The following is a 26,353-nucleotide window of genomic DNA, read 5'->3' on the forward strand; positions in this document are numbered from 1 at the left end:
ACCAGACACAGAGTGGGGAGCAGAACAGGCAGATCGACAAGTACACTGCTGAGGGGAGCCGCGGGTGGGTCAGGAGAGGTCTGCCGAGCCATGTGGTCACCTCCGGGGCAGGTGGGAATGGAACTCATGCGAAGGTGGCTTTAGCTTCTCAGTGCAGTGCTTTAACCTGTTGCGCCACCAGGGAGGGCCACTGTTGTTAATTTTTAAAAAGACAACATTTTAGTAACAGTTATCTGTGTAAATTTATTAAAGGAATCAAAGTAATTTTGAAATCAGAATGTAGCGTTTAGTTTATGCGGCCTGCCAGACTCATCTGGGCATCATTTTCTAATGTTGCTTCTAGAGTTTGTAAATTGACTTGTGACTCTGGGGATGTAATTTACTCTTGTGGGCTATTTTGATTATTTAAAAATTGTGATCCTTAGAGGTCATGTCTAAGGTTTCTTTTGGTTGAAGTTTCTGACCTATTCCAAGAGAGTAACGGATTCGGATGTAACATTGTGGCTTGATTCAAGTCCTAGGATTTTTGTGAGTCTTGCTTGCAACTGCAGAAAGAATTTTGTAAAGTGTCTGGAATAAGTTGAGCCTTACAGATCCTTGACTAGGTATAAATAATATTCCCATTCCCAAATGTAACCACAGTTCTACATACAGGGTGTATTTCATGATAATGGTTAAAGGCTCTCCACATTTTATAAAGAACGCTCTTTGTAGCTTTTGTAGTCCAGCTCATTTGATTTATAGTATGGGTAAAGAGAACTGAGCAGTGGCATTAAGGTCCACATTAAGCATGACTTAAATAGTAAGGCAGACAGTTCAAGTGGTTCCTTGTACTTAGAAGGTGAATCAGGAGACCCAGTGGTTTGCATACACATAACTGAACCAAGGATTGCTTGCCCGTAATACAGATATTACACGCTCTTTTTTTTTTTTTTTTAAGATTTATTTATTTATGTATACAAGAACTGGGTCACAGGCCACAGGGCAAGACTTGGTGAGTGGATTCACCAGAGACCAGAGTGGGGAACAGAACAGGTAGATTGACTGAAATACACTGCTGAGGGGAGCATATGGGGAGACAAAAAGGTCTGCTGCTCTATGTGGGTCAGCTCCTAGGCCAGGGATTGAACTTGCACCATTGCAGTGGATGGAAAGCTTCATAGTGCTGTGCTTTTTAACCCTTTGTGCCACCTGGGAGACTCCTACATGTTCTTAATATTTTCTGTTGCATTCTGTTTCATTTTTTTAAAAATGTTTTTAAATGAGTGTGAAATATCCTTAAGAGTTTGCAGATTAGTGTGGGGGCTATGATGGAGCCAAAAGAAAAGATTAATTTGCAAATTAATGATTCATTCTGAGTAGAATTTGCTACCTCAGCTCTATTGTAGCTATTCTGTTGTTGGGGGAACTTATCCCTATGTAATATAACAAGTTTATCAGCATCACTGGTCTCTACTATTAAAAATGTCAGTTACTCTCTCCCCAGTGTAGTCAATCAAAAATGTCACCAGGTGTGCCAGATATCCTCTGGGGAACAAAAATAACCTTTAAAATAGCTGATAAAGAAAATGCATATTCTCAAAAAAGAAAGTACTCTTTGAAGGGAGGTTATCTGGTTTGTATGGAGTTTTCATCTTTAGATGCCACAGAAAAGTAGGAGTTAATTCTTGGCACTCAGGGGGTTTCAGTTTCTCTCTTCCATGTTCTTTATTAGGTACTCATCTTTTAAAAATTGTTTAATTTGCCTTAATTTTTTTGTCTTACTTATAAAAATAGAATGTGCTCAGATCGTGCAGCATAAGTCTTTATAAAGAAAGAGTTCTAACATTGGTGTCAGCACTTTGTGTTTCCTTCCATATCTTTTTTGCACTCATGTGCTTTTGCTTTTTCCATTTTTTAAAGCCAAAACAGGAACATGCTTTGAATTTTTCTTGTTTAAAAATTAACGGTATAGACTTCCCCTGGTGGCACAGCGGGTTAAAGCACAGTACTGAGAAGCTAAAGCCACTTCAGCATGAGTTCTATCCCTGCCTGCCCCAGAGGAGAGGAGATCCACATGGTGCTGCAGACCTCTCCTGACCCGCCCACTGCTCCCCTCAGCAGTGTACTTCATCTATCTGCCTGTTCTGCTCCCTGCTCTGTCTCTGGTGAATCTTCTCACCCTCCGCATCTCTGGCTTGTACCCCAGTTCTGTATGAATAAATAAATAAATCTTTTTTAAAAATTAACAGTATATTTTCATATTATTTCAAGTTAATTTGTAAAGAGCTGATCCATTTTTTATGATTACATAACATCTTTATGAGAGGCATACTGTAGTTTATTCTTCTTTCAGAGTGTGATTGTTCTCTGTTTCTCCAGTTGTAAATGTCATTCATTATATTGGTATGGAATCTTGCAGAAATGGTAGAACTTGATCAGAGGATATATGAGTTCTTAATTAGTTAATGTCAGCTCATTTTTTTTTTTAAAGATTTATTTGATCATACAGAACTGGGGTACAGGCCAGAGGCTCACCAGACACAGAGTGGGGAGCAAAACAGGCAGATCGACGAAGTACACTGCTGAGGGGAGCAGCTGGCGGGTCAGGAGAGGTCTGCCACGCCATGTGGTCACCTCCGGGGCAGGTGGGTGGGAATCGAACTCATGTGGAAGTGGCTTTAGCTTCTCAGTGCTGTGCTTTAACCCACTGTGCCACCAGGGAGGGCCAATATCAGCTCATTTAAAAAAGTAATTTCTGGATTTTCTTCTGGTCTTTAAGAACCCTCCCCCCCCCCCACCAATGTAGTAGTTAGGTTAGATTCTGCCAAATTTGAGCTTATTTTTGTACATAGTAGGAAGGAAAAATTCTCCCTTCTCCCCACATGCATAGTTTGTTAGATCAGTACTATTTGTGAAATATCTCCCACCCTTTTCTCTGAGATTGAATTTTTATTGTATATTAGCAATTGCTTGTATTAAGTGGCCTGTAGAGCTATTTGCTTACTACCATGGCAATACAGAGCATAGTCATAGTGTCTTTATTATATTAGTCCTATAAATATGGCTTACTAATTGGTGGGACAAAGCCTCTCTAATACTGCTTTAAACTATTGGAAAGTTATCAAAATAATCCCTGTAAACTTGAAATTTATTTTGCTAGAGTCTTCACAACTCTTAGGAAATGCATGTGCTTTAAACTTTAAATTAAAAGCATGAAATGTAGGGGCCCCCCTGGTGGTACAGGGGTAAAGTCTCAGCACTCTCAAAGCAGTCACTGCAACACAGTTTTTTTCCTCTGGCAGGGAGCTGACCCACATGGTACAGCAGACCTCTCCTGTCTTACCTTTTGCTCCCTCAATAGCTCTGCTCGTTCTGCTTCCTACTGTCTCTAGTGAATCCTCTCACCTGCTGCTCCCCTCTGCAGTGCATTTTGAGTAGACCTGCCTGCTCTGCTCCCCACTCTGTCTCTGGTGACTCCTCTCACTCTCACCACTACCCCCTCTGGACTGTACCCCAGTTCTTATATGCATAAATAAATCTTTTTTAAAAAGAAAGATAGATACATCCTTTCCTTCTAAACCTCAGTAACTCTGAGTGTTATTTCTGAAATAATAGCCATGTACGTTTCTTGCATAAGAAATGAGAGGCATCTTAGTGATGCAGAGCCCTGTGGCTTATCTCTCAGGTAATGCTTAGAAACACTAAAGCTGGAACATCATGCCTGGAGGCTGAGACTTGATAAGAATGTTTATTCTTTCATCTTCTGGTAGCTGACTTAGTGATGGTAACTATTTAAATGAGAGGGTTAGGATTTGGTATTTATTCCAACAAGTTGTGTTTTATTTTTAAAACGAGAAGGAAACTTGCCTCTCTAGGAATTCTGTTATCATGCATCAAATTTATTGGAGTAAATAAAAATATTTGATCCAGAGAAAGCCCGAAGCAAGTTAAGTTCTCCCTCCCTTGAAGTGAAAAATGCTTGCATTTTCCCTCTCTCTTCCTCTTCCCTGTCCAATGTACTACACTTTCCTACTCCGTCACTCCTTTAAGAAGCCCAATGCTGGGAAGTTGGAGAATGATGAAAAGAGGAGGACATTTTTCCACTATTAGTTGTGATGTTTGTGAAAATCTTCTAAGACCCAAGCTGTAGGTACTTATTCTTATCTTACGTTGTAAGATAGGATCCTTGACACTATCTTGTTTAGGTGAGTGAGCTGAATCAAATAGAACTACTGTTAGTTTATAGCTTTTGAGTATTGAGCTATTTAGTATTTTTGAAAGCAGAATTAGTAATACAGAATTCGAACATTCTTACCTCAGTTTGATTTTTGAAAGGTTCTGAAATGGAATCTACTCTAAAAAGATGTACTCCTTAGGCAGAAAAGTAGATAGAAAATGGGATCCCTCTGGAAGAGATATTCTTTGAGTAACTTAGGGTCTCTCAGTTATTAGCCTTCTCATTTTGCTTTATTCTTGAAACACAACAGTCCTATTCTCTAAAATAAAAAAAAAAAAATAAAAAAAACACTGTAACTAGATGAGTGTTTTGTTCTAAATATCAGACTTAGATTCCCTTTCTAGTCTTAACAGCCAGCCAAGAATGTAAGCCATTCCATTCTTTGTCATGCTGCATTTGTTCTCCATTAGGATACTTTAGGCTTTAGTTTGGGGGGGAGGGGGAGTAGTGGAGGTGGGTAGGTGGGACTTGTTTGTTTTTAGCAGTTTGAAAATTAAGCAATTTTTTTTATATTTCCCAAGAGTTCCTCATTTGTAAACTTAATGTGCTCAGACACCATTGAAAATGATTTACAGTTAAAACACATGGTAGAAGGAAGTATGGATAATCTCGTTGAATGACATAACTTGCAAGTATGGAACACATAAAATAAAAAAAGAGGATCACACTAAGCTTTGGAAGATATAAAGTAATGAATTATAAGATACAGTATACTGGGAAAGCTATTCCCAAAGGAATGTGGGAGGTATGATTTTGGGATCAAAGATGCTGCTATTTCCACTCAGTAACTTCCTTAGTATATGACAGATTTGCTTGAGTCTACTGAAGGGCTGTGCTGAAGAATTGCTGTATTTCTTGATTTTATTATGCATGGAACTTTATACAGTTTGTATACTGAAAGAGGCAGTTTGTATACTGAAAGAGGTAGAATCAACCAAACCTGCAGAATACTATATGTCAAACTAAAGGTAGGCTAGAGGTTCCATTTTAAACTTTAAAGTATAAGACTGCTTTTATTGTTCATAAAATTAACATGATAGTAGAGTTTTATCTTACTTGACCCTACCTGCTTTACCTATATATTCATTGTCAATTTCACCACAAGATCCCCTTTGACTCCCTGAGTTCCAGCTACAGAACATTCCTACACTACAAGTTCCTTTCTTCTTCCTATGACAGAACCCCTAATGGCTTCTATGCCTCTCCATATCCCCTTGCTGCTACCACTGGCAAATTAGGCTTTCTATGTCATAAATTATTTTTTAGAGCTCAGGTTCAATGTTTATACTACAAAAGATTCTTCCAAATCCCCCAATTTAAATCTGATGTTACAGTGATTAACTCTTATCTCACATTCACAAGATTGTTTATTAACATTTGTCTTCCCCATTAAAAAGCCAAATGAGCTACAGTTTTTGTGTTTGTTGTTATTGTATTTACAGCATTTAATTATCCCTGGTAAATAGTAGGTATTTAGATATTTGTTAAGTGGAAAGGGGCAAAGGGAAGACATATTCATGATGATGGGTTGAAAGCTAGACTGAAATGATCTGGTAAAATACACAAATCTTATTTTGGTTTCATAGGTGATCTGGTTTAAACTTTTAAGACTAGGACCCTCCCTGGTGGCGCAGTGGGATGGGAGGCAGCATTGCAAGCTGGCCGCAGCCACTTAAGTGTGATTTCGATCCCAGAGGTGATTCACTTGGCGCGGCAGACCTCTCCTGTCTCGCCCGCTGCTCCTCACTCTGACTCTGGTGAAGCTTCTCACCACCCCGGCTCCTCTGGCTTGTACCTCAGTTTTGTATGAATAAATACATCTCTTTTTTTTTTAAATAAACTTTTAAGACAAAAAGGTTGTGTGCTCAATCCCAAGAGTTCTTATGGGGTAGAATGGCAGTTTTAGAATTTGTTCTGGTACCTTTGTTTCTTGTTGACTAAAAACCTTTCAAAAAAGGTAATTAATCTAGAGAGGCCTGATACAAATGTTTTCTTAACCAGTTCTCTAAATTTTTTTGTGAGCTTTATTTTACTGAGAGTCACATTTTTAAAAATGTGAGATATTTAATGTTGGGCCAGTTTTAAAAAAAGGTTTATTTATTTATGCATACAAGAACTGGGGTTCAGGCCAGACGTGTGGGAGGGGGTGGATGAGAGGACTCACCAGAAACAGAGTGGGTAGCAGAACAGGCAAATCTACTGAAATACACTACTGAGGGGAACAGCTGGCCAGTCAGGAGAGCTCTGCCATGTCATGCATGTCACCACCCTGACTGGGGATCAAACTCTGCTGCAGTGGCTGCAGACAGCCTCATAATGCTACGCTTTAACCCATTTTGCCACTAGGGAGGGCCCTAATGTTGGATAATTTGGTTTTATTTTTCACCCTGTACTTGAGTTTTTCTCCTTAGGGTGGAACAGCCCAGTGCGCAAAAAACCTCAAAATTATGTTGTCAACTGAAAATACGAATTTCTTGAATTTGCTCCTTAGAGATTTGTGTCTCCTTTTCCCCTTACTCTTTTGGTGGAACTGAAATACGACTCAAAGATGAAATTACCACCATTCATGTCTTCATATTTGTTGCTACTTTAATCAGATTTAAAGTTTTTTCTAGATCATTTATACTTTACCAGCACTGTTCTGAACCTAGATGTTTCAGGTTGGAATAGGACCAGATGACTTAATTATAGACAGTGCTAGGTCATATGTTTGAACAGTTTAATCAGTGCCTAACTTTTATTGTGTTACTTTTAGATAAGTCAGATTTTACTATAGTTTATCTTTGAGGACAAAAGAAATATCATTGCTGTCTGTTCTGTTCTCTGTGGTCGTGCTGCAGGCATTGAAGGTAGGGTTTATCAAATACAAAGAATTGAGGTTTTAATTAGTGCATAATCTCTTTGTTGAGCTTATTAATAAATTGACAATAAGAAACTCATTAATTAACTGACATCGTGATAATACTTGTAGTGCTATAAATGGTTCTGTATTAGCAGGAAATTAGATTCCTTAGTGTTTTTATTTAGCAAATTCAGTAGTGACCACATCTGAGTTAAATGGTTCAGGTCATTACTTCCTATAGTGTAATAGAAAAAGTTTTACATCAGTGGGTACTTTTGAATATTCAATATATAACTTTCTAATTTATAATAAAAATAGGAGTATTCCAGAGAAGTTAAGTCTCCTTAATTAAATTAAAGGCCCTGTATTGAACTGTGCTATTTTAGAAGAAATGGTTTTTTGCGTAAATAACAATAAGCTGTATTCTTGGATCCCTAGAACAGCTTAAGTTCTGGATATGTGATAATATTCTGCTAGCCCTGTAGAAAGAACTACTGAAGAATTACCAACAGAAAAGAGTTGAATTCAGAAGACTGCCAGGATTCTTTTGTCATCCTGCCACCACCCCCACCCTTTCCAGGAAGTGCTGTAACATTGCCAAGAAATAGCTTCCCTTTGCTTTTCAGCATTAAGATTTTAATTTGGTTAGCCACAATTATTTATTTTCTCTGTGAATAAACTGTCATTAAGTAGATGTTGTGTTGCTTTTTATTAGTTACTTTTTGACTATAGTTTGTTATATGATTCCTTTGGTTTCTTACACCTGAGAGTGACAAGAAGAAATAGTTTATGGGGAAGTTATTTAGGAAAAGTAGCACATGACTTATGAGTAATAGTATGGGAGGTTATTGGAGTATAGTCCGATGGTGATAGATGGGACTATTATAACTTCAAAAATGAAACAATTCTCTACAACCAAGAGAAGTTGCAGGATAAGAAAGTGGTGTATCCTGAAGAGTTGTGAAAGTTGGAATTAGGAAGTGAGGGTTAAGTAGCTGCTTACTAAAAGGGTTGGGTATTTGTATAGTTGGGGAATGATCCAGGTTACACTTGCTCCCTTACTGTCCTTTCTTGAACTGGGGCTAGAACTAGCAAGCAGCATCTTTCTATCTTGTATTAATACTTTAATCACAGTATTCAGCTTAGTCAAACATTATAGGTAGAGCTGAAATCTAGCCTTTTCCTTTCTTTTTCCGAAAGGTAACAAGGACCCAACACTAAAATTATTATGTATCAATTGGATGCATATTTTTGTATGTTTACTTTTCAGATTTTTTTTCATATAGCTTTCCCATTCAGCATTATTGGGATGTAGTTGTTTCAGTGTTGATAATTACTTTGATTAAGGAATTCCATTAAATTCCTTTACAACTTAAGTATATGTGTAATAGTACTTACTATTTTTTTCTTAAGATTTATTCATACAGAACTGGGGTACAGGCCAGAGATGCGGAGGGTGAGAGGATTCACCAGAGACAGAGCGGGAAGAGAACAGGTAGATCGATGAAGTACACTGCTGAGGGGAGCAGCGGGCCTGTCTGCCGCGCCATGTGGATCTCCTCCAGGGCAGGCGGGGATCGAACTCATGCGGAAGTGGCTTAAGCTTCTTAGTGCCGTGCTTTAACCCGCTGCACCACCAGGGATGGCCAATAGTACTTATTTATGTTTAGTTTTAGTTTGAGTTTTTCAGCATTGTCTTGTCATGTTGATACAAATAGTTTTGTTTACATTTTTATTGCTATAGAAAAATCCATTAAAGAACTGTATCATAGTTTATTTAATTTCCTGCTTTTGCAAATCAGATTGTCACTAAGTTTAAGCTATTGTAGACCCTATTTATACCTCTCTCTTCATGCAGATGTGGGGGGGTATAGTCACACAAATAGAATGTCACAAAGGTTGAGGATGCACTGTTCCACCTAATGTCAGTTACCTCCAAATTACACTTCAATAATATTGGTCCTAATTTTTATTGTTACCACCAATGTATGAATTGCTGTTTCCCACATTTGACCAACACATGGCTTTTTACAATCTGGTTTTGAAATGACTTAATTTTTTAAATGATTATTTATGTATTTAAGAGGTGCAGGAGGGTGATAGGATTCACCAGAGACAGACTGGGGAGCAGAACAGGCAGATCCACTGAAATACATCGCTGAGGGGAGCAGTGGGCAAGACAGGAGAGGTCTGCTGTGCTACGTGGGTCAGCTCCCTGGCTGGGGGTCAAATTCATGCTGCAGTGGCTGCAGATTGTTTCATAGTGCTGGAGGCCCCTGGAATGACTTAATAGCATTTTATATAGTATTCATAGTGTAGCCAAAATCTAATGAGGCATGTGTGACATTTTTATTTATATATGGAGCATTTGGATTTCTCTTACATGAATTTCCTTTTCATCTTTTATTGTCATTTTTAAACTTATTTGTGGGAATCCTTTATACTGATATTTAAACTTTGTTTATGTGTTTTGCAGATGTTTCTAGCAACTAGTGCTTTACCATTTAACTTTAAAAGATCTAGCAATCTTTTCTTATACATTGGGTACTAGCTAATTGTTTTATGTCTTATTTAAGAAATCTCCCTGTTCTGAAATTTAAAATTCTTCTTTAAGTTAGGTGTTAACTTGAGAATTCAAAAATGATGGAATTAATACCATTAAAGAAGAGAAGTAATTTTACCATTTGTTGGATGGCTCAGTCTTTCCCCAATATATCTAGTTTTAGGTTTCTGAGCTCTGTATTATGTTTCATTGATCTTCTGTTTTTGTGTGCTACTGTCATTATCACAGCTTTACAATAAGTCTGTAAGCTATATCGTTTCTACCATATTTCCTTTAGTTTCTGATTTATTCACCTTTTTCCATGTGAGTTTTTGGGTCTGCTTACTGGCTTCCATTAAAAATCCTATTAGGGCGGCCCTCAGGTGGTGCAGTGGGTTAAAGCACAGCAGTAAGAAGCTAAAGCCGCTTTAGCATAAGTTCGATCCCCAGCCCAGGAGGTGACCCACATGGTGCTGCAGAACTCTCCTGACCTGCTCACTGCTCCCCTCAGCAGTGTACTTTGCCAGTCAGCCTGTTTTGCTCCCCACACTGTCTCTGGTGAAGCCTCTCACTGCCACTGCACCTGTGGCCTGTACCCCAGTTCTGTATGCATAAATAAATAAATCTTTTTTTAAAAAAAACCCTATTAAAGAACTTTATTGGAATATAGATATGGCATTTACTGGATTTTTAAGTGTTAAAACCCACCCACCTGCATTTGTTATGTATATTGCTGCTGCTCTTGGGTTTCACTCACTTTATTTCCTTTTAGGAGGCGCAGGTCTGAATGGAGATGGGCTGCAGATCGAGCAGCTATTGTGAGCCGCTGGAACTGGCTTCAGGCTCATGTGTCTGACTTGGAATATCGAATTCGGCAACAGACAGATATTTACAAACAGATCCGTGCTAATAAGGTAAGGGACAAGTGTCTGGTCTTTTTCAGCCAGCTAAAAAGTACCTCTATCCCTTTTTTCCCATCCGGCAATATAGCTCTTAACTGTGTCAAAGAAAAATGGTTTAATAGGATCTGATAGGGTGGTTTAATTTGTTTTTAAGTATCAGCTGTTACTTAGTATAGTACAGATAATGCTGTTATTATATGTTAAGTTGAACGTGTTTAGAACAATGCAGTTTTTGCATCTGAGTTATCAGGAAACACAGAAAATGAGATTGTATATAATATAATCCATCGACTATCACTGTAGTTTTGTTTTATTTATGGAAAAGTGGCACAAAGTGAGTATTTCCATCTTGCAGAGTTTTTCCTGAAATACATTTGGGGCAAAATTTGACATTGATGGTTAGGATTTGATTGCCTATGCCTTCCTGTCTGTAGAGGACAGATTCTTAATGTGGACAATGACACTGTGTAATTTTTTTTTTTTAACCTAAAAGTCAACTTAGAAAAAAAATCCTCTGTTCAGTTTTATTGACAGAGGAATAAGTATGCATAGAAAAAGAAACACATTCAGCAGATATCCGAGTGCCTCCTCTGTGCCTCGGCACCTTCAGTGGGATCACAGTTGTGAATAAAAACCCACTTTTTGTGGAGTTTACATTCTTGCAAGGTATTTCTGTTTTACTTTGATGCAGTTGAGCTCTATGACTTGATACATAAGTCTGTACAAGGAATCTACTGTTCTTAAACATAAATACTACACTTTTGTTCAGTCTTTCGTGCTGGTCATAAAACTGCTGGACTGTGAGCTGCATGCATTAAATCATTTGGTAGGCTAAAAGTTAAAGGGTGACTGATCAGATGGACAAAATGATGAGATTTGAGTAAAAGATTTATGACCTTTATTCCAGACATATCACTGATAGATACCTTTTCCAAAATGGGTTTACATAATAATTCCCAACATTTCAGTAGAATATATTCTATTTATCACAAACCCTAGAGGATTTAGGCTTTTAATTTTTGTTTGTTTATTTTAAATAGCTTGTTGTCCAACATTGAGGAACAAATCAGATTTTTTTTTTTAGAGATTTATTTATTCATACAGAACTGGGGTACAGGCCAGAGATGCAGAGGGTGAGAGGATTCACCAGAGACAGAGTGGGGTGCAGAACAGGCAGATCGATGAAGTACACTGCTGAGGGGAGCAGCGGGAGGGTCAAGAGAGGTCTGCCACACCATGTGGTCACCTCCGGGGCAGGCAGGGATCGAACTCATGTGGAAGTGGTTTAAGCTTCTTTGTGCTGTGCTTTAACCCACTGCGCCACCAGGGAGGGCCACAAATCAAATTTTAACTTAATTTTTTAAAAATTAGCTAGAGCAAATGAGGAATTACCACTAAAAATGCTCACCAAAGGTTGTAAATATTATTCTCCCCTCAACTCTTCTTCACAGTGGGAATTTTTGGAATTTATAGAATATCAGCAGAAATAATAAGACTAGCTAAGAAAGATGGAGTATACCTATCCTGAGGATGAAAAACTGTGTTACTCTGCCGGGAACTCGTCTTTTGTGTATGTTCCTAGGTTTTTATAGCCCCATGGTTAAATTGGAATGCCCATATTTGAGAAATAGTGTCAGTAACAACTGAGATTAGTACAGTGGTGGTCAAATTTGTTGCCGTGCTTTATATATAGTCATACATATGTGTGTTTATGTGTTACTTTTCCCAATATAAACTACTATATATCATAGATTTGGAGATTCTGTTGATTGTAGGATACACAGTTATTTTATGTTCTACTAAGAAAAACTAAATTTCTCAGTTAAAGTAAGAGACACCATCAGTTATTGGATGCTCCCTGATTTCAAGGATATTGAAAAATGTGGGGGAAAAGTCTTAGAATTGATGAAATACTATGCATCAATTTATAGGAAATGGAAAATACAAAGAAGTACAAATGTCAGTTTTGCTGTAAATTGCTCTTCATAAAAAGTCTTTTAAAAAATCCCAAACTGAAAATTCACTATAAACATCTGAGTGCATTTTAAACTAACTTTTAAGTGTGCATGTATATAATTTGTTTAGGCATGATCATGCTAAATGGTCCCTGAATGTTTAGGAGCAGTGGGGAGGTGCGAAGTCCAGACAATTTTTCTGTTGGCCATATTCTGTTCCCCATCATTGTTGGCTATTTTAGTTATGCTCTCTACTGAAATTATTAAAGCACACTATAATCAATACCTTTATGTAAGCCAAAGTGTTGATACTTTTATGTTCTTAATGCATTCTACAGAGGTGTATTTCAGTGTGGTATACCTCACTTTACTCACATAGGCTTACTACCTCTGTTGAGAGAAGACACTCTTAATTCAGTTTTGGTTTCTGCTTCATTCATTAACTTATAACTCAGCAGTAATGTCGAGCAGTTTTGAGAAACTTTCCAAAGTCTTAGATGTTTCTCAGTATTTGTAAAGTAGTTAATCTGAAATTCTGTATATATAGGTTGCCAAAGAGTTTTATCATTCAGGAAATAAAATAAAAGACACAACTGTCTTGGACTTGGCATTCATTGATTTTATTAGACGTTCTTTGTTGCCATACATACCCCTTTAAGGAAGAAAAGTCCCAATTTTGAACCTTGGTGTGTCGTGATCTGTAATATAAAGTGTTTACGATAATTTTGTGTGATACTTTTTCTTTGTAGTCTGAATATACAGTGTCAGAGAATATTGACAGGGAGAGTAAAAGAATGGTAATCACAATAAGTAATAGGTCAAGAATGTTCACAGCTGCATTAAATATTTGTGTATTCAGTGTCCCTTTAAAATGTATCCATTTACAGAGGTTGCTATGACAAAGTATGGCACAAATTGAAGAGTCAGCTTAAAACACAGAAATTTTTTCACAGTTTTGACTGAAAGTTAAAATTCTGAAATTAAGGTCTAGGCAAGGGGCATGCTCCTGAAGATTTAAGAGTGAAACTTTCCATGTCTCTTTATCCTTCTGGTGGGTTGTTCAAAGTTCTTGGTTTCCAGAGGTTTATAACCAACTCATTCTAATGTCTGTGTTGGTTTTCACCATATGCTTTCTGTGTATCTCTTTCCAAAATTTCCTTCTTAAAAGGACACTAAACACATTGGGATTTAGGACCCAACCTAAAGGGGGGCTCATTTGCCTTGATTACCCATGCAGTGATTCTGTTTCTAGTAAGGTCGCAATTTTGGGGCAGACACTGTTCAACTTGTATAATAACAACAAGAAAAAAAAAAGGGGAATTCCCCTAGAAGATGTATAACATTTGTTTGGTCTTTGTACATCACAATAATAGAAGCCTGAGCATTTCCTATGCACCAGACATTGTGCTAAATATTTTACTGTTATCCACAAATTTACAGATAAACAAACGGAGGGCCAAAAAGGTCGTATTTTGTTCATGGTCTTACAGCCCAGTGAATGCAGAGCTGAGATTGGAGTATCTGATCCCAAAGTTGTTTTGCTCAAGCTAACACTTCCTTTCAGTGTTTGCTTATCCTTTTTTTTTATTACTGAAATAGGAAGTTTTTGATCCCTATATGTTAGCAAAATGAGTTGGTGGTTCCTAAGATCTGTCAGAGTTGCCCTGGCTTGCTTGTATATTATATTGCCTTTGAGATGAACATAGGCTTTGTGATCAGTGGTAGAGTTATGCATGTTTTTGAATGGGGAATTAGAAGTAGAAGGTAAGACTTTCTGAAGATTTAAATATTGGCTTCATTTTGAACTTTTTTTTTTTTTTTTTTTTTGGGTAAAGATTTATTTATACAGAACTGGGGTACAGGCCAGAGATGCGGAGGGTGAGAGAATTCACCAGGAACAGAGTGGGGAGCAGAACAGGCAGATTGTCGAAGTACACTGCTGAGGGGAGTAGCGGGTGGGTCAGGAGAGGTCTGCCACGCCATGTGGTCACCTCCAGGGCAGGCGGGGATCAGACTCATGCAGAATTGGCTTAAGCTTTGTAGTGCAGTGCTTTAACCCGCTGGGCCACCAGGGAGGGCCCATTTTGTTTGAACTTTTTAAATTGAGGTAATATTTGTTTATAATAGTAGTTTCAGGTGTTTGTACAGCTTTATATTTCATCATTTTATGTGCTACCTTATGGTCACCACCAAAAGTCTAGTCTCCATTCACCAGTATACAGTTCTTTCCTCTTCCCCTGCCCCCACGCCTCCCAACTTTAGTATTAAGCTGCATTTCTAAGAGAGAAGGGGTTTGAGAACTACTAAATAGTAGTAGTTCTGTCTGAAGTTATTTCCTTTCAGATAAATAATGACTTTTGGAACCCTTTTTAGGAATAATGATTCCTATTGCTATTTGGAGAAAGGATACAATTGAGAGGAGCCCTATCCTCCATGTACTGTGATTTTTTTTTAATATTTATTTATTCATACAGAACTGGGGTACAGGCCAGAGATGTGGAGGGTGAGAGGATTCACCAGAGACAGAGTGGGGAGCAGAACAGGCAGATAGACGAAGTACACTGCTGAGGGGAACACCTGGTGGGTCAGGAGAGGTTTGCCACGCCATGTGGTCACGTCCGGGGCAGGCGGGAATCAAACTCATGTGGAAGTGGCTTTAGCTTCTTAGTGCAGTGCTTTAACCCACTGGGCCACCAGGGAGGACCTGATGTTTTAACTTTGTTATTTAGTCAGGTTCTTTAAGAAAAAGATACCTTGGTGCCTTAGGAGAAAGAAAAACAATGTATATCCTTAAGCATGTATAAGAAGGTGTCAGACACAGCTAAATAATGAAAGCAGGGCTGCTTGTCTGATTCCAAAGTATTTTCTGTCTAACCCATTTGCTCTTTTATCATTTTCATCTTTTATCCTTTTAAAGCACACTTACTGAAATTTCATACCTGGTAAGAAAAGCTAAGGGAGGATCAAGCAGGTTCTGTTGTTAATCCTTCCTCTGACACATGAGAAATTACACAGGCATGTTAACTGAACAGAGTGGGAAAGAGAAGAACATTGAAATTTCTGGATACAAGAGGAGCTAACTGGGAATAACAGAACCCTAGAGTAGTATTCCTTGTCTTCAGAATCACTGTAAAGCAGTTGACGCTCCCATCTTAATAGTTTTATGGCACCTTGGATAGTTTTCTCTTGTCTAGACAGCCCAGAGAGATTCTTGGGAAGCTGGTCTGCACTGAGGTCACCAGCTTATCTTGACTGGTAGGGAAGATTGACCTACTAAGCACAAAATAGGGTAGTGAATGTGTGAAAATATCCCTTAATTCTGTACTGTAAGTTTCAAAAGATGGTATTTCCGTTATTTTCTGCTCCTCTTCCCCTCCCAGTTTAAAACAAAACAAAACAAAAAACAGAGGGCAGCACTTGAGTTTTTCCATGAAGGAGTTGTTTGTAAAAATAAAACTGCATACAGCTGTGACCCATTAGTGCCCCTCTGGTCCTTGGTCCTCATATAGGAGTTTTTAGCCCTGAGGAACCCAGCCATGATCCTGGTTCTGACTCTGGGTGGGGAGATCCAGGTCCTTTTACTTTGGTCTCGGCCAGTTGCTGTCTATTTTAGAGTGCAACAGCTGGGATTATGGTCACTCAGTTGATGCCACAGCCACACAGCATTGACCCAGAAGGCTAGGGAAGCCCAGCTTGGGGTTGCCCTAACAGGTGTGTAGTGCACTCACTCATGATGTTTTTTCTTTGCTAATAAGCTTCTCCTTTCATGGCTATTAACTATATATTAAGTATATTTTGGAGAATTTTTAAAATAACCATGTGAACCTCCCCTGCAAAGCCTTACTTCCATCGGCTTTTTCAGTTAAACCTGCTGTCTTGGTGCTCTCATACCATCTGCTCAAAACTTCTGTGACAGCAATGCCATGGTAGTCCTCTGCCTGCCCATCCAAGGCTAGGTGGAGATCAATTCTTTGAATGCAACATGTTTTTATTTTTTTATTCCTAAGGTTTCACACTGCCTGGCACACAATAGACAGTAAATAGCTCCTGAATGAATGTTAGGTATTTGGTTACTTTTCCCTTTCTTAGTGTTTTATACAGCAGGAAAGAAAACAAAGTGTAGATGGGTGTTAGCTGCATAGTGCAGTATTTGAGCACATGTTTGCAAAAACAGATTTGACTTTCGCCGTACAAAAGTAATGTGTGTTGAAAAGACCTCAGTAGATTAATGGGGACTCCATTGTTGTTACAGAGGCCCTTCAGCGCTTCCCTCATATCCCAAGAAGTATAATTACATAGCTAATCCATCTGCTTTCAAAATGTGTATATCCAGAATCTAGCCAATCTGTCCAAGCACAACTGTTCTTTCTTCTTCTGTTTGCCACTCACTAGTCTTTTCAACACAATAGCTAATTCAGGACTTTTAAACCGTAAGTCAGAGCTTGAAATTCTCTCAATGATTTCCCATCTCTGAATGAAAGCCTCGATACTCAAAATGAGTTAAAGTCCTGCAAGATTTTCCCACCTTCCCCCCCCCCCCATACACATGATCTCTGCTGCTAACTTTCACTCCGACACGAACGACACGAACTTTATTGTATTATTACCATAGGTACAGTATAACCTAGTTGGGAAACATGGTATTAAATACCATACTGCAACAAAGATTCCAGATCTTCAAGATGTGAATAAGATGCTAAACAGTAATCGCTAAATAGGTCAACACATTTTCAAGTGGAAGAAGTGAAACTTGGGTCTGAGTCGTAGGGCTTACTCATGGGACTTTCTGTTGAAATACTTCTTGGGGGGAAAAAAAGCTACTAGTGGTATATTTTGTTTCAGAGCTGTAAGTCATAAGGGAAAAGACCTCTGGTAAGCCACTCTTCTGTCCTTAGGCCTCTTGAGATTAGCTCCTAAATCAAAATTATAATTTATACCATTCTCTTACACTGTTTTTCTTTTTATCCTGCAGGGGCTGATAGTTCTTGGGGAAGCACCTCCCCCAGAACATATAACAACAGACTTATTTCTTCCACTTAATACTGAGGTGAAGACAGAACATGGGAATGATAAATTGGTAAGTACACAATACAGAAAAAGGGGTACATGAAAACTCAGGGTAGAATGACAGCATAATAGATTTCAACAGAGACTCCTGAATTAATTAAGGAAGGGGGATTGCATTGATTTACACAATTTCTGACATTTCAAGATTTGAATTTTACAGTTCAAATCTCCAACTCCAACAAAGCAGCGTAAGGGCCCCTTCTGCAGGTATGTAGCTTAGAATTTAAAAACAGCTCACTCAAGACAGCATAGCCAGTGCAAGTGTGGCATTATGGAATACTAGGAATCAGGAAGTTACATGTCAATGTCTCTCTGTCTAATATAAGGTTCTGGACAGTTAAGACCATCTTCTTTGTTTATCCACAGTAGTTCTACATGATACAGTGGAGTGCTTTTTGGATTGAATAAATAATTGTGAAAACAGCCAAGAAAGTATATGCTGTCACTCTATCTTCAGGGTGATATTAAACGTGCCCTTTCTTGTGAATTATACGTGCTTCCTAAAGAATTCTAAGAAAATACCTTACTTTCTGGGGGGAACAAAAACAGAAAGAAGGCAGTAAATTTCCATTGATTTTTGTATTGTTGAATGGTGCTGCAAAGCATATATTCCTTAAAATACTAAGTAACCTACAGAACCTCACCATTAAAAAATGTCAAGGATCCTCCCACCCTGGTGGTACAAAGGTTAAAGCACAGCACTGCAAAGCTAGCCTCAGCTGGCCAGGTATCAAACATCAAACATGGCATGCAGACCTCTCCTGTCTGCCTGCTGTTCCCCTCAGCAGTGTACTTTGTTGATCTGCCTTGTTCTGCTCTCCACTCTGTCTCTGGTGAATCCTCTCATTGTCCCTGAACCTCTGGCCTGTACCCCTGTTCTTTATGCATAAGTAAATCTTTTTTTTTTTGTTTTTTAAGTGCCAAATACTTGGAAAGCTTTGTATAGAACATCAACTGTCAGTTAACGTTTTCCATTGCAGGAAGAAACTTGAATTTTGCATTTTTGTTAACTTTTTTCAGAATGTGATTTATACCTTGTCCTTTCAGTTTTGCTTTTGTGTAAATTCTTAAGTCACATTTGACACACACAGGGCAGTTATAAGTTTTTCATACTCATATTTGTAACCACCCTGTTCTCCATTTTTATTGATGTTCTCCAGCCTCCCTCCCCCAAATGGAAGGATTTATTGCCCCTTTTTTGGGTTTTATGTTTAAGTTTGTAATTTTATTTCTGAAACTCACAGGTATTAACTACAAAAACAGGATAAAAAACTCAGTATGTTTTCAAGAAGTTAGACATAATTCTCCAGGAACTACATAGTCATTTACTGATTAAGGAGGGTGTCTTGATGGTGGCAAAACTAGCAACAGCATCTTGATACCAGATACTGTTTTGTCTATATGGTTATTAAAAGGAACAGTGCTGGGATGTGGCTACTTAATAGCATACAGAATTTATTAATAGCCTATAGAATAATAATACAACCATAATTTTGGGATTGTTTTTCCTCTAATCACAAGCCAATTTTAACTTGCTGACCCACGTGGCACGGTAGATTTCGCCTGTCTCACCAACTGCTCCCCTCAACAGTGTATTTCTGTAGATCCACCTGTTCTGCTCTCCACCCTGTCTCTGGTGAATCCTCTCACACGCACCCCTACCCAGTAGCTCTGGACAACACCCCAGTTCATATAGGCATAAATAAATAAAAGTAAATATTTAAAAAATTGTTTTAAATTTAACTCTTCCAAAATATTTCTACATAAAAGACTATTTTTAATTAATTTTTTTTAAGATTTATTTATTTGTGCATACAGAACTGCGGTACAGGCCAGAGGCTTAGGGGCAGTGAGAGGTTTCACCAGAGACAGAGTGGGGAACAGAACAGGCAGATCGACGAAGTACACTGCTGAGGGGAGCAGCGGGTGGGTCAGGAGAGGTCTGCCACACCATGTGGTCACCTCCGGGGCAGGCGGGAATTGAACTCATGCGGAAGCGGCTTTAGATTCTCAGCGCTGTGCTTTAACCAGCTGCGCCACCAGGGAGGGCCATAAAAGACTATTTTTAATCCTTAAGTTTTCTTCTGACATAAGGGAAAAAGAAATATCCTTTATTTATTTTTAAAGATTTATTTGTACATACAGAACTGGGGTACAGGCTAGAGGCTCAGGGGTGGTGAGAGGCTTTACCAGAGACAGAGTGGGGAGCAGAACAGGCAGATCTACGAAGTACACTGCTGAGGGGAGCAGCAGGCGGGTCAGGAGAGGTCTGCCACGCCATGTGGGCACCTCCGGGGCAGGTGGGAATCGAACCCATGCAGAAGTAAGTGGCTTTAGCTTCTCAGTGCAGTGCTTTAACCCTCTGCGCCACCAGGGAGGGCCTATCCTTTATTTTTAATACTTTGCTTTGGTGTATCACAATTTATAACTATACTGTATGTTGGGCATTTTTAGGTTATTTTTATTGGCAGTGACCACCTTGTGCATAGGCACATGTTAACTTTATTTAAATTCCCTTTTGTCTTTTTTTTTATAGTAGTATCTTAATTTTTTTTAAAGATTTATTCATTTATACATACAATGAATGGTGCACAGGTCAGAGATGTGGGAGGTGAGAGGATCCATCAGAGATAGAGTGGGAAGCAGAACAGGCAGAGCTATTGAAATATACTGCTGAGGGGAGCAGGGGCAAGACAGGAAATTTCTGCCACACCATGTGAGTCAGCTCCCTGGCCAGGGATCGAACTCATGCTGCAGTGACTGCAGCTAGCCTCATAGTGTTGCGCTTTAACCCCCTTCACCACCAGGGAGGGCCCTCCTTTTAGTTGTCTTGATACTGAACTTTATGTATCCTTCTTGTCTCTCAGTAGAAGACTCTTACTTTGTTAACCTTCTTTTCCATGAAATCATTGGGTCATCTCTGTGTTAAATATTTTGGTTGATAACCCCCCTCTGCAAAACTCAAAAGTTGATTCTGTTACTATTGTTATTTTTTTAATCTTCAGTCATATGAATTTTACCTTATTTTTCTTCTCCTTATTCAGGTGGAGTCTGTCTCTCAGTCACTGGAAAACCATGGTGCCTCTGGTCATCCATCAGAGTTGTTTACCAAATCATGTGGCGCATTGAGGCCTGTAAATGGAGTTGTTAACACGTAAGTTTTCTCTCTCATACTTCTTATGCTCAATAGACTTGGGTGGGTGGGTGAGAGCAGGAATCAGTTTTGCATCATTAGTCATCCCTTGCTAGAACTAACCCTTGTTCAAAGAAGGAGAAGCATTATTACTTAATAATTTTCTTCCCTCCTACTGTAGCAGTTATATTTTACTTAGCATGCTATGTGTTTTCTTTTACGTGGTATGGCCTAAAACCAACTCAACGCGAAGATAAAGGGGTATTCAACTACATGAGTAGTTGTGATTGGTCACAGTCTTATAGACTCCCTCAGAAATGTTTATATAAAATCTGCTAATCTAGAGCTGATTAGCTTCTTACAGGTGGTGTTTCTAAATATCAGAATTCAAGGAATCCTTAACAAGTAAATAATATGTGCACATCCTTGAAAGTTCATTTTCATAGAATTGATTCTCAGTCAGCTCTTCAACATTTGCAGAATTTGTTTTCTTACTGTTGTAATTTTCAAAATTTTTAAAAATTCATTTTTCTGTTGTAAAAGAGATTAAATCACCAGAAGCAGCATTCACTTTGATTTCTACACATTTCAGATATGATGGATCTGATGTTCGCCAAGAGTCTTACAGATAACACAAGAATTAGCAGGCATAAGCAACAAGGTTGACCTGTTCTGTTCTAGAGTAGTTTTCTATATCTGTGAATGTGGAGTAGAAGAGGTTGAACCAGTGCGAGTAGCTTTGCTCCCTTGCCCTTCTCAGAAGCGAATATTGTTCTTTCCCCTGTATAGCCTTCAGCCTATTTTGGCAGACCACATTCCAGGTGATGGCTCTGATGCTGAGGAACAGTTACATAAAAAGCAACGACTGAATCTAGTTTCATCATCAACTGATGGCACCTGTGTGGCAGCTCGAACACGGCCTGTCCTGAACTGTAAAAAACGGAGGCTTGTTCGACCCAACAGCATCGTTCCTCTTTCCAAGAAGGTTAGTACCATTGGTCATTGTTAAATAATGAATCAGTTGCTCAGATAGAGGTAGTATTGTCTTGCCATTTACCTAGTTTGGTTCATTTACCTAGTTTCCCAAACTTTGATTACCAACAGAGTTTCCTGGGGAGCTTTAAAAATGCTAGGTCCCTGGGCCCTATTTCCTAGAGATTCTGACTTGATTGCTCTGGAGTTGAATCTGAGACTCTTGTTTTTTTTCTTTTCTTTCTTTTTTTTTTTTTTTAAAGATTTATTTATTCATACAGAACTGGGGTACAGGCCAGAGATGCGGAGGGTGAGAGAATTCACCAGAGACAGAGTGGGAAGCAGAACAGGCAGATCGACGCAGTACACTGCTGAGGGGAGCAGCGGGCGGGTCAGGAGAGGTCTGCCACACCATGTGGTCACCTCCGGGGCAGGCGGGAATCGAACTCATGCGGAAGTGGCTTTAGCTTCTCAGTGCAGTGCTTTAACCCGCTGCGCCACCAGGGAGGGCCTTTTTTCTTTTTTTTTTTAAAAAAAAAACCTATATGACTCTTCAACCAGATTTGGAAACTGCTGGCTTGAGATTGTTAATAGGAACAGGGAGTTGAAGTGCTTTCATCTGAAGGGGGAGGGGAGGCTGGTGTTCCTTCTTCTACTGTTATCACTGAAAATGGCAGCGTAGAGAGCTTTCTTTTGAAACAAGAATCACCATTAAAATTTTTAAATTGAAAAAAAATTTCTAAATTGATGTTACTAAATGAATGTTTGCCTTTACAGAGAAAGGGGGTTTAAATCACAAGTGCAGGATGCTTGCTGAATCTCCAAAAAGTTTATTCGTAACTAGTGGAAATAATACTCTAGCAATATTAGAATTAGTACCATGTGGTGGTTAAGAGCACTAATTTAGGGCCCTCCTTGGTGGCACGGCACAGGGTTAAAGACACAGCGCTGGCTAGTCATGGCAGCATGAGTTTGATTACCAGTTAGGGAGCTGACCACATGGCGCAGCAGACCTCTCCAGTCTCCCCACTGCTCCCTTCAGTAGTGTATTCAGTACCTTGCCTGTTGTGCTCCCCATTCATATCTGGTGAGTCTTCTCACCCTTTGTACATCTGGCTTACACTCCAATTCTTAGATGCATAAATAAATATTTTTTAAAACGAGCATTAATTTAAAGATTGTAAGCTTAGCTTGGGTATCAGGCACTGCCACGTAACAATCTTTGTAATTTGCAACGTGTTGGCACTTCTTTCTCCCCTCACTTACACCAAAGCCTCTAGAGATCTTATAGATTGTAGGAGAAATAAAAGAAATGTCTTGTTGCCTGTTTGATAAGTTACAAGTACAAAATAGTTATTAACCACTTTCAATGTTGCTTCAGTTGCTTCATTCAGCTAATATTTATTGTGCTTGTACAGTGTGAGTTAGAGTTGTACACTGGGAAGACAACCAAACAAGACCGCAGAAATCTTTACCTGAAATGTTGTAATGGGTAGAGACAAGGCAAAGTGTATAGTAGTACTGAGGAGAAAAATGCAGGAGAGAAAAAGAGTAGGGAAAACAGGTCAGAGAGAAAGGGGATGTGAATTGATCCTTAAAGCATTCCAAGGGTTAAAGATATGAAATAAAGAGAAGAGACTGGGAATGAATGTTTAATGAAATAGAAGGAAATCCTGGAGAATAGTGTATGTGGACAAAAGTGTTTCACAGGGGGATACACTAAGAATTGACCTATGGAATCAATGAGACCAATTTTTTTAAAGACCTTTGTGAGCAGTCTTTTTTTTAATCAACTTCTTTTTATTTATTTTACAAAAGTTTATTTTTACATCATTTTGTACATTTTTGCCCCCATCTCAATTGTAATCCCCGTGGGTTTCCCATCACCAAGTCACCCGTGTGCCATCACCATAATCCCGTGCATTTCCCTCCCCACCCCTCCATTTTTGATCCCATTCCCCATTCCACCCCCGCAATGTGTGCAGTTTTTTTTAGACAGAAATTCTGACTAGAGTGGGTTCTGGAGAGGATGGGAGTGAGGGGACCATTCACTAATGCTTCCAAAGAACCCTTCTGTAAAGGAAAGCAGAGAAAAGTAGAATATTTCTATATTATTTTTTGCTGAGAAACTGATGGCAAAGGAGTGGGAAAAGGAAGGAATTGATGGAACGTTAATAGTTGTACAGTGACTTGACTCAAGCTTGGACAAGCTTGACTTGTTTTGTTACAGAATGCAAACAGAGTGTAACTTTGCCTTCATCGTTTTTTTATAAAGTATTGCAAGTGACAATTGACTATTAGTGTATAATTTATTTTTTCTGTGTTCTTTCAATTGCTGTATGTTATAATTTTTTATCTGAAGCTGCAAGCCTGCCTTACTGCTCTTGATAAACCCTTATTCTGCTCCAAGCCTAAAATAAAAATTCTCTTGAAAGCACATTTTAAAAAAGGACAGTGGAGGCAAGGAGAAACATGTAAACTAAAGATCCTTTGGTTCCAATATACCTTTGGTTTCAGTGCCATCCTGATATGGAAAATAAGACAAAGCATTCAGTTTTGAAGGAAAAAGACCATTTACTGGTTAGAGCAGAAATGGCTGGAGTTCTGCCAAAGATGGAAACAGAAGACAATTCTGTATCTTGATTGCTTTCTGTGTCTCCCATGATATTTGCTATTGAGCAAGCTTCTTGACATCTATATCATCTTGAGATGCTGGATTTGGCAGACATATTTATATTTAGCCTGCAGGGGTTTTGTGTGTTTAATTAAGTGTTCTTAATATTCTTCAAATGGCTGTATTTTCACTGGTGATCAAAAATGCTTGTCCTCGTGGAGCTTATTTTCTAGTGACAGGTAGATAATAAAGAAGATAAATAATTTTCTGAATTTGGTAAATGGCAATGGAATCATAATAATGGTAATAAGGTTTGACATTTTCTGAAGAAACAAATCTTAATAAAGAGAATCATGTGTTTCTACATTATTCAGATTGCTGGTTATTCAGATTTCCTTTCCTTTATCCCAAGAAAGGTGGGTGCTAGCATATTTGCCAGAGTATATAAGTACATTAAGAACAAATAGTTAATGTCATTATTATTGATTTAACTACATTTTAATTATTTTACTGTACTCCAGAACCAACTATAGGGAAATTTTAAATGACTGTTGAATCATAGAATTTTATTCCAGCAAGTCTTACGTACAGCATTTCTGAGGTTAGGATATATCTTAAAATTGAGATGTATTTCTATTGCAGTGGCACACACCTATTTGCCCCTAAAAGACTTTTTATGTTATTGGTGTTTTGAAATTAGTGACTACACCAGAAAGATGATAGTAAGTAAGATGAACTTACTGGAAATAAATGGGAGTGAGACCCAACAGTAAATAAGAAGGAGTCTTTAATGCTCAGCATCATGGCTGTTTTTTAAAGTCAGGTGTGATAGTTTGTATGTGGAGTGGATTGGTATAAAAGAAACCAGAGGGGGCCCTCCCTTGTGGCACAGTGGGTTAAAGCACAGCACTGTGAAGCTATCTGAAGCTACAGCAGCACTGGTTCAATTCCCAGCCAGAGAGGTGACCCACATGGCACAGCAGACCTCTCCTGTTTTGCTCCCTGCTCTGTCTCTGGTGAATTCTCTCATCTCCCACATCTCTGGCCTATACCCCAGTTCTTGTAAGCATAAATAAATAAATCTTTAAAAAAAAAAAAAAAACACAGAAAGAAACCGGAGGCAGAGAGATTAATCATAGTAATCTTAGAGGAAGGAAATGACATGTAAAGGCTGGGAAAGCTGCAATCGAATTTTAAAAGTAGTCCCAAGGGGAAAGAATCCCTAGGGTATAGTGGGTGAATATCAGAGTTGGGAGGCCAGACAGCCTTGAGAGGGGGGGAGAATTTGGGATACTTAGCCTCTATCATAGTTTCCTCATTATAATACAAGATCTTTACAAGTTACCTATATTGCTATGTGTCTTGTATTTTTATTACTTTGGGGATCTATTTAAAGTAGATGTTAATAATTAACTAAGCCAATAAATAGACACTCAAAGGCAACATTTTTATACTACAGCATTTATTTCTTGTCTTCCTGCTTCTATATAGTAGAAGTTGATAACTTAGCCCAAAAAATTAATTTCTAGATACTGAGATTTCAGATCAATAAAATTTTGAAATAAATTCAGAACCAATATAGGATTGTCTCTTCTCTTGTAATTTTGTAAATTAAATAAGTAATAGTACTTTTGGCATCTTAAAAAGAAAGAACATACCAGACCCTCCCTGTGATGCAATGAGTTAAAGTGAAGCACTATGAAGCTAGTTGCAGCTACTGCAGCACAAGTTTGGTTCTCAGCCAGGGAGGTGACCCACAGGGCACAGCAGACCTCTCCTGTCTGCCCACTGCTCCCCTCAGCAGTGTGTTTCGGTCAGTTGGCCTGTTTTACTCCCCACTGTGTGTTTGGTGAATCCTCTCACCCCCTGCATCTCTGTCTGGCCTATACACCAGTTCTTATATGCATGAATAATGTCAAAAAAAAATAACACACCTTGAAATTTTTGGATAGGCCTTATTTCTAGTCTAAGTTTTTTTTTTTTTTTTTAAATGTTTCTTGGCCCTCCCTGGTGGTGCAGCAGGTTAAAGCACTGCACTAAGAAGCTTAAGCAGCTTCCGCATGAGTTCGATCCCCGCCTGCCCCAGAGGTGACCACATGGCGCAGCA

General features: G+C 38.7%; 1 protein-coding gene across 3 annotated transcripts in view; it reads left to right on the plus strand.

Moving 5' to 3' along the window:
• KANSL1 (KAT8 regulatory NSL complex subunit 1) overlaps window positions 1–26,353 on the plus strand; it is a 129,893-nt gene that overhangs the window by 79,727 nt on the left and 23,813 nt on the right. For all 3 annotated transcript variants that reach the window (XM_012726492.1, XM_012726491.1, XM_004684053.2), the window contains 4 exons: window positions 10,376–10,517; window positions 17,433–17,537; window positions 20,572–20,681; window positions 21,450–21,645. In XM_012726492.1, the coding sequence (XP_012581946.1) occupies window positions 10,376–10,517; window positions 17,433–17,537; window positions 20,572–20,681; window positions 21,450–21,645 (553 nt within the window). The remainder of the gene's footprint in view (window positions 1–10,375; window positions 10,518–17,432; window positions 17,538–20,571; window positions 20,682–21,449; window positions 21,646–26,353) is intronic.

This window comes from Condylura cristata, unplaced genomic scaffold (assembly GCF_000260355.1).
Source record: "Condylura cristata isolate star-nosed mole 26May11 unplaced genomic scaffold, ConCri1.0 scaffold00017, whole genome shotgun sequence".
Classification (NCBI taxonomy): Eukaryota; Metazoa; Chordata; class Mammalia; order Eulipotyphla; family Talpidae; genus Condylura; species Condylura cristata.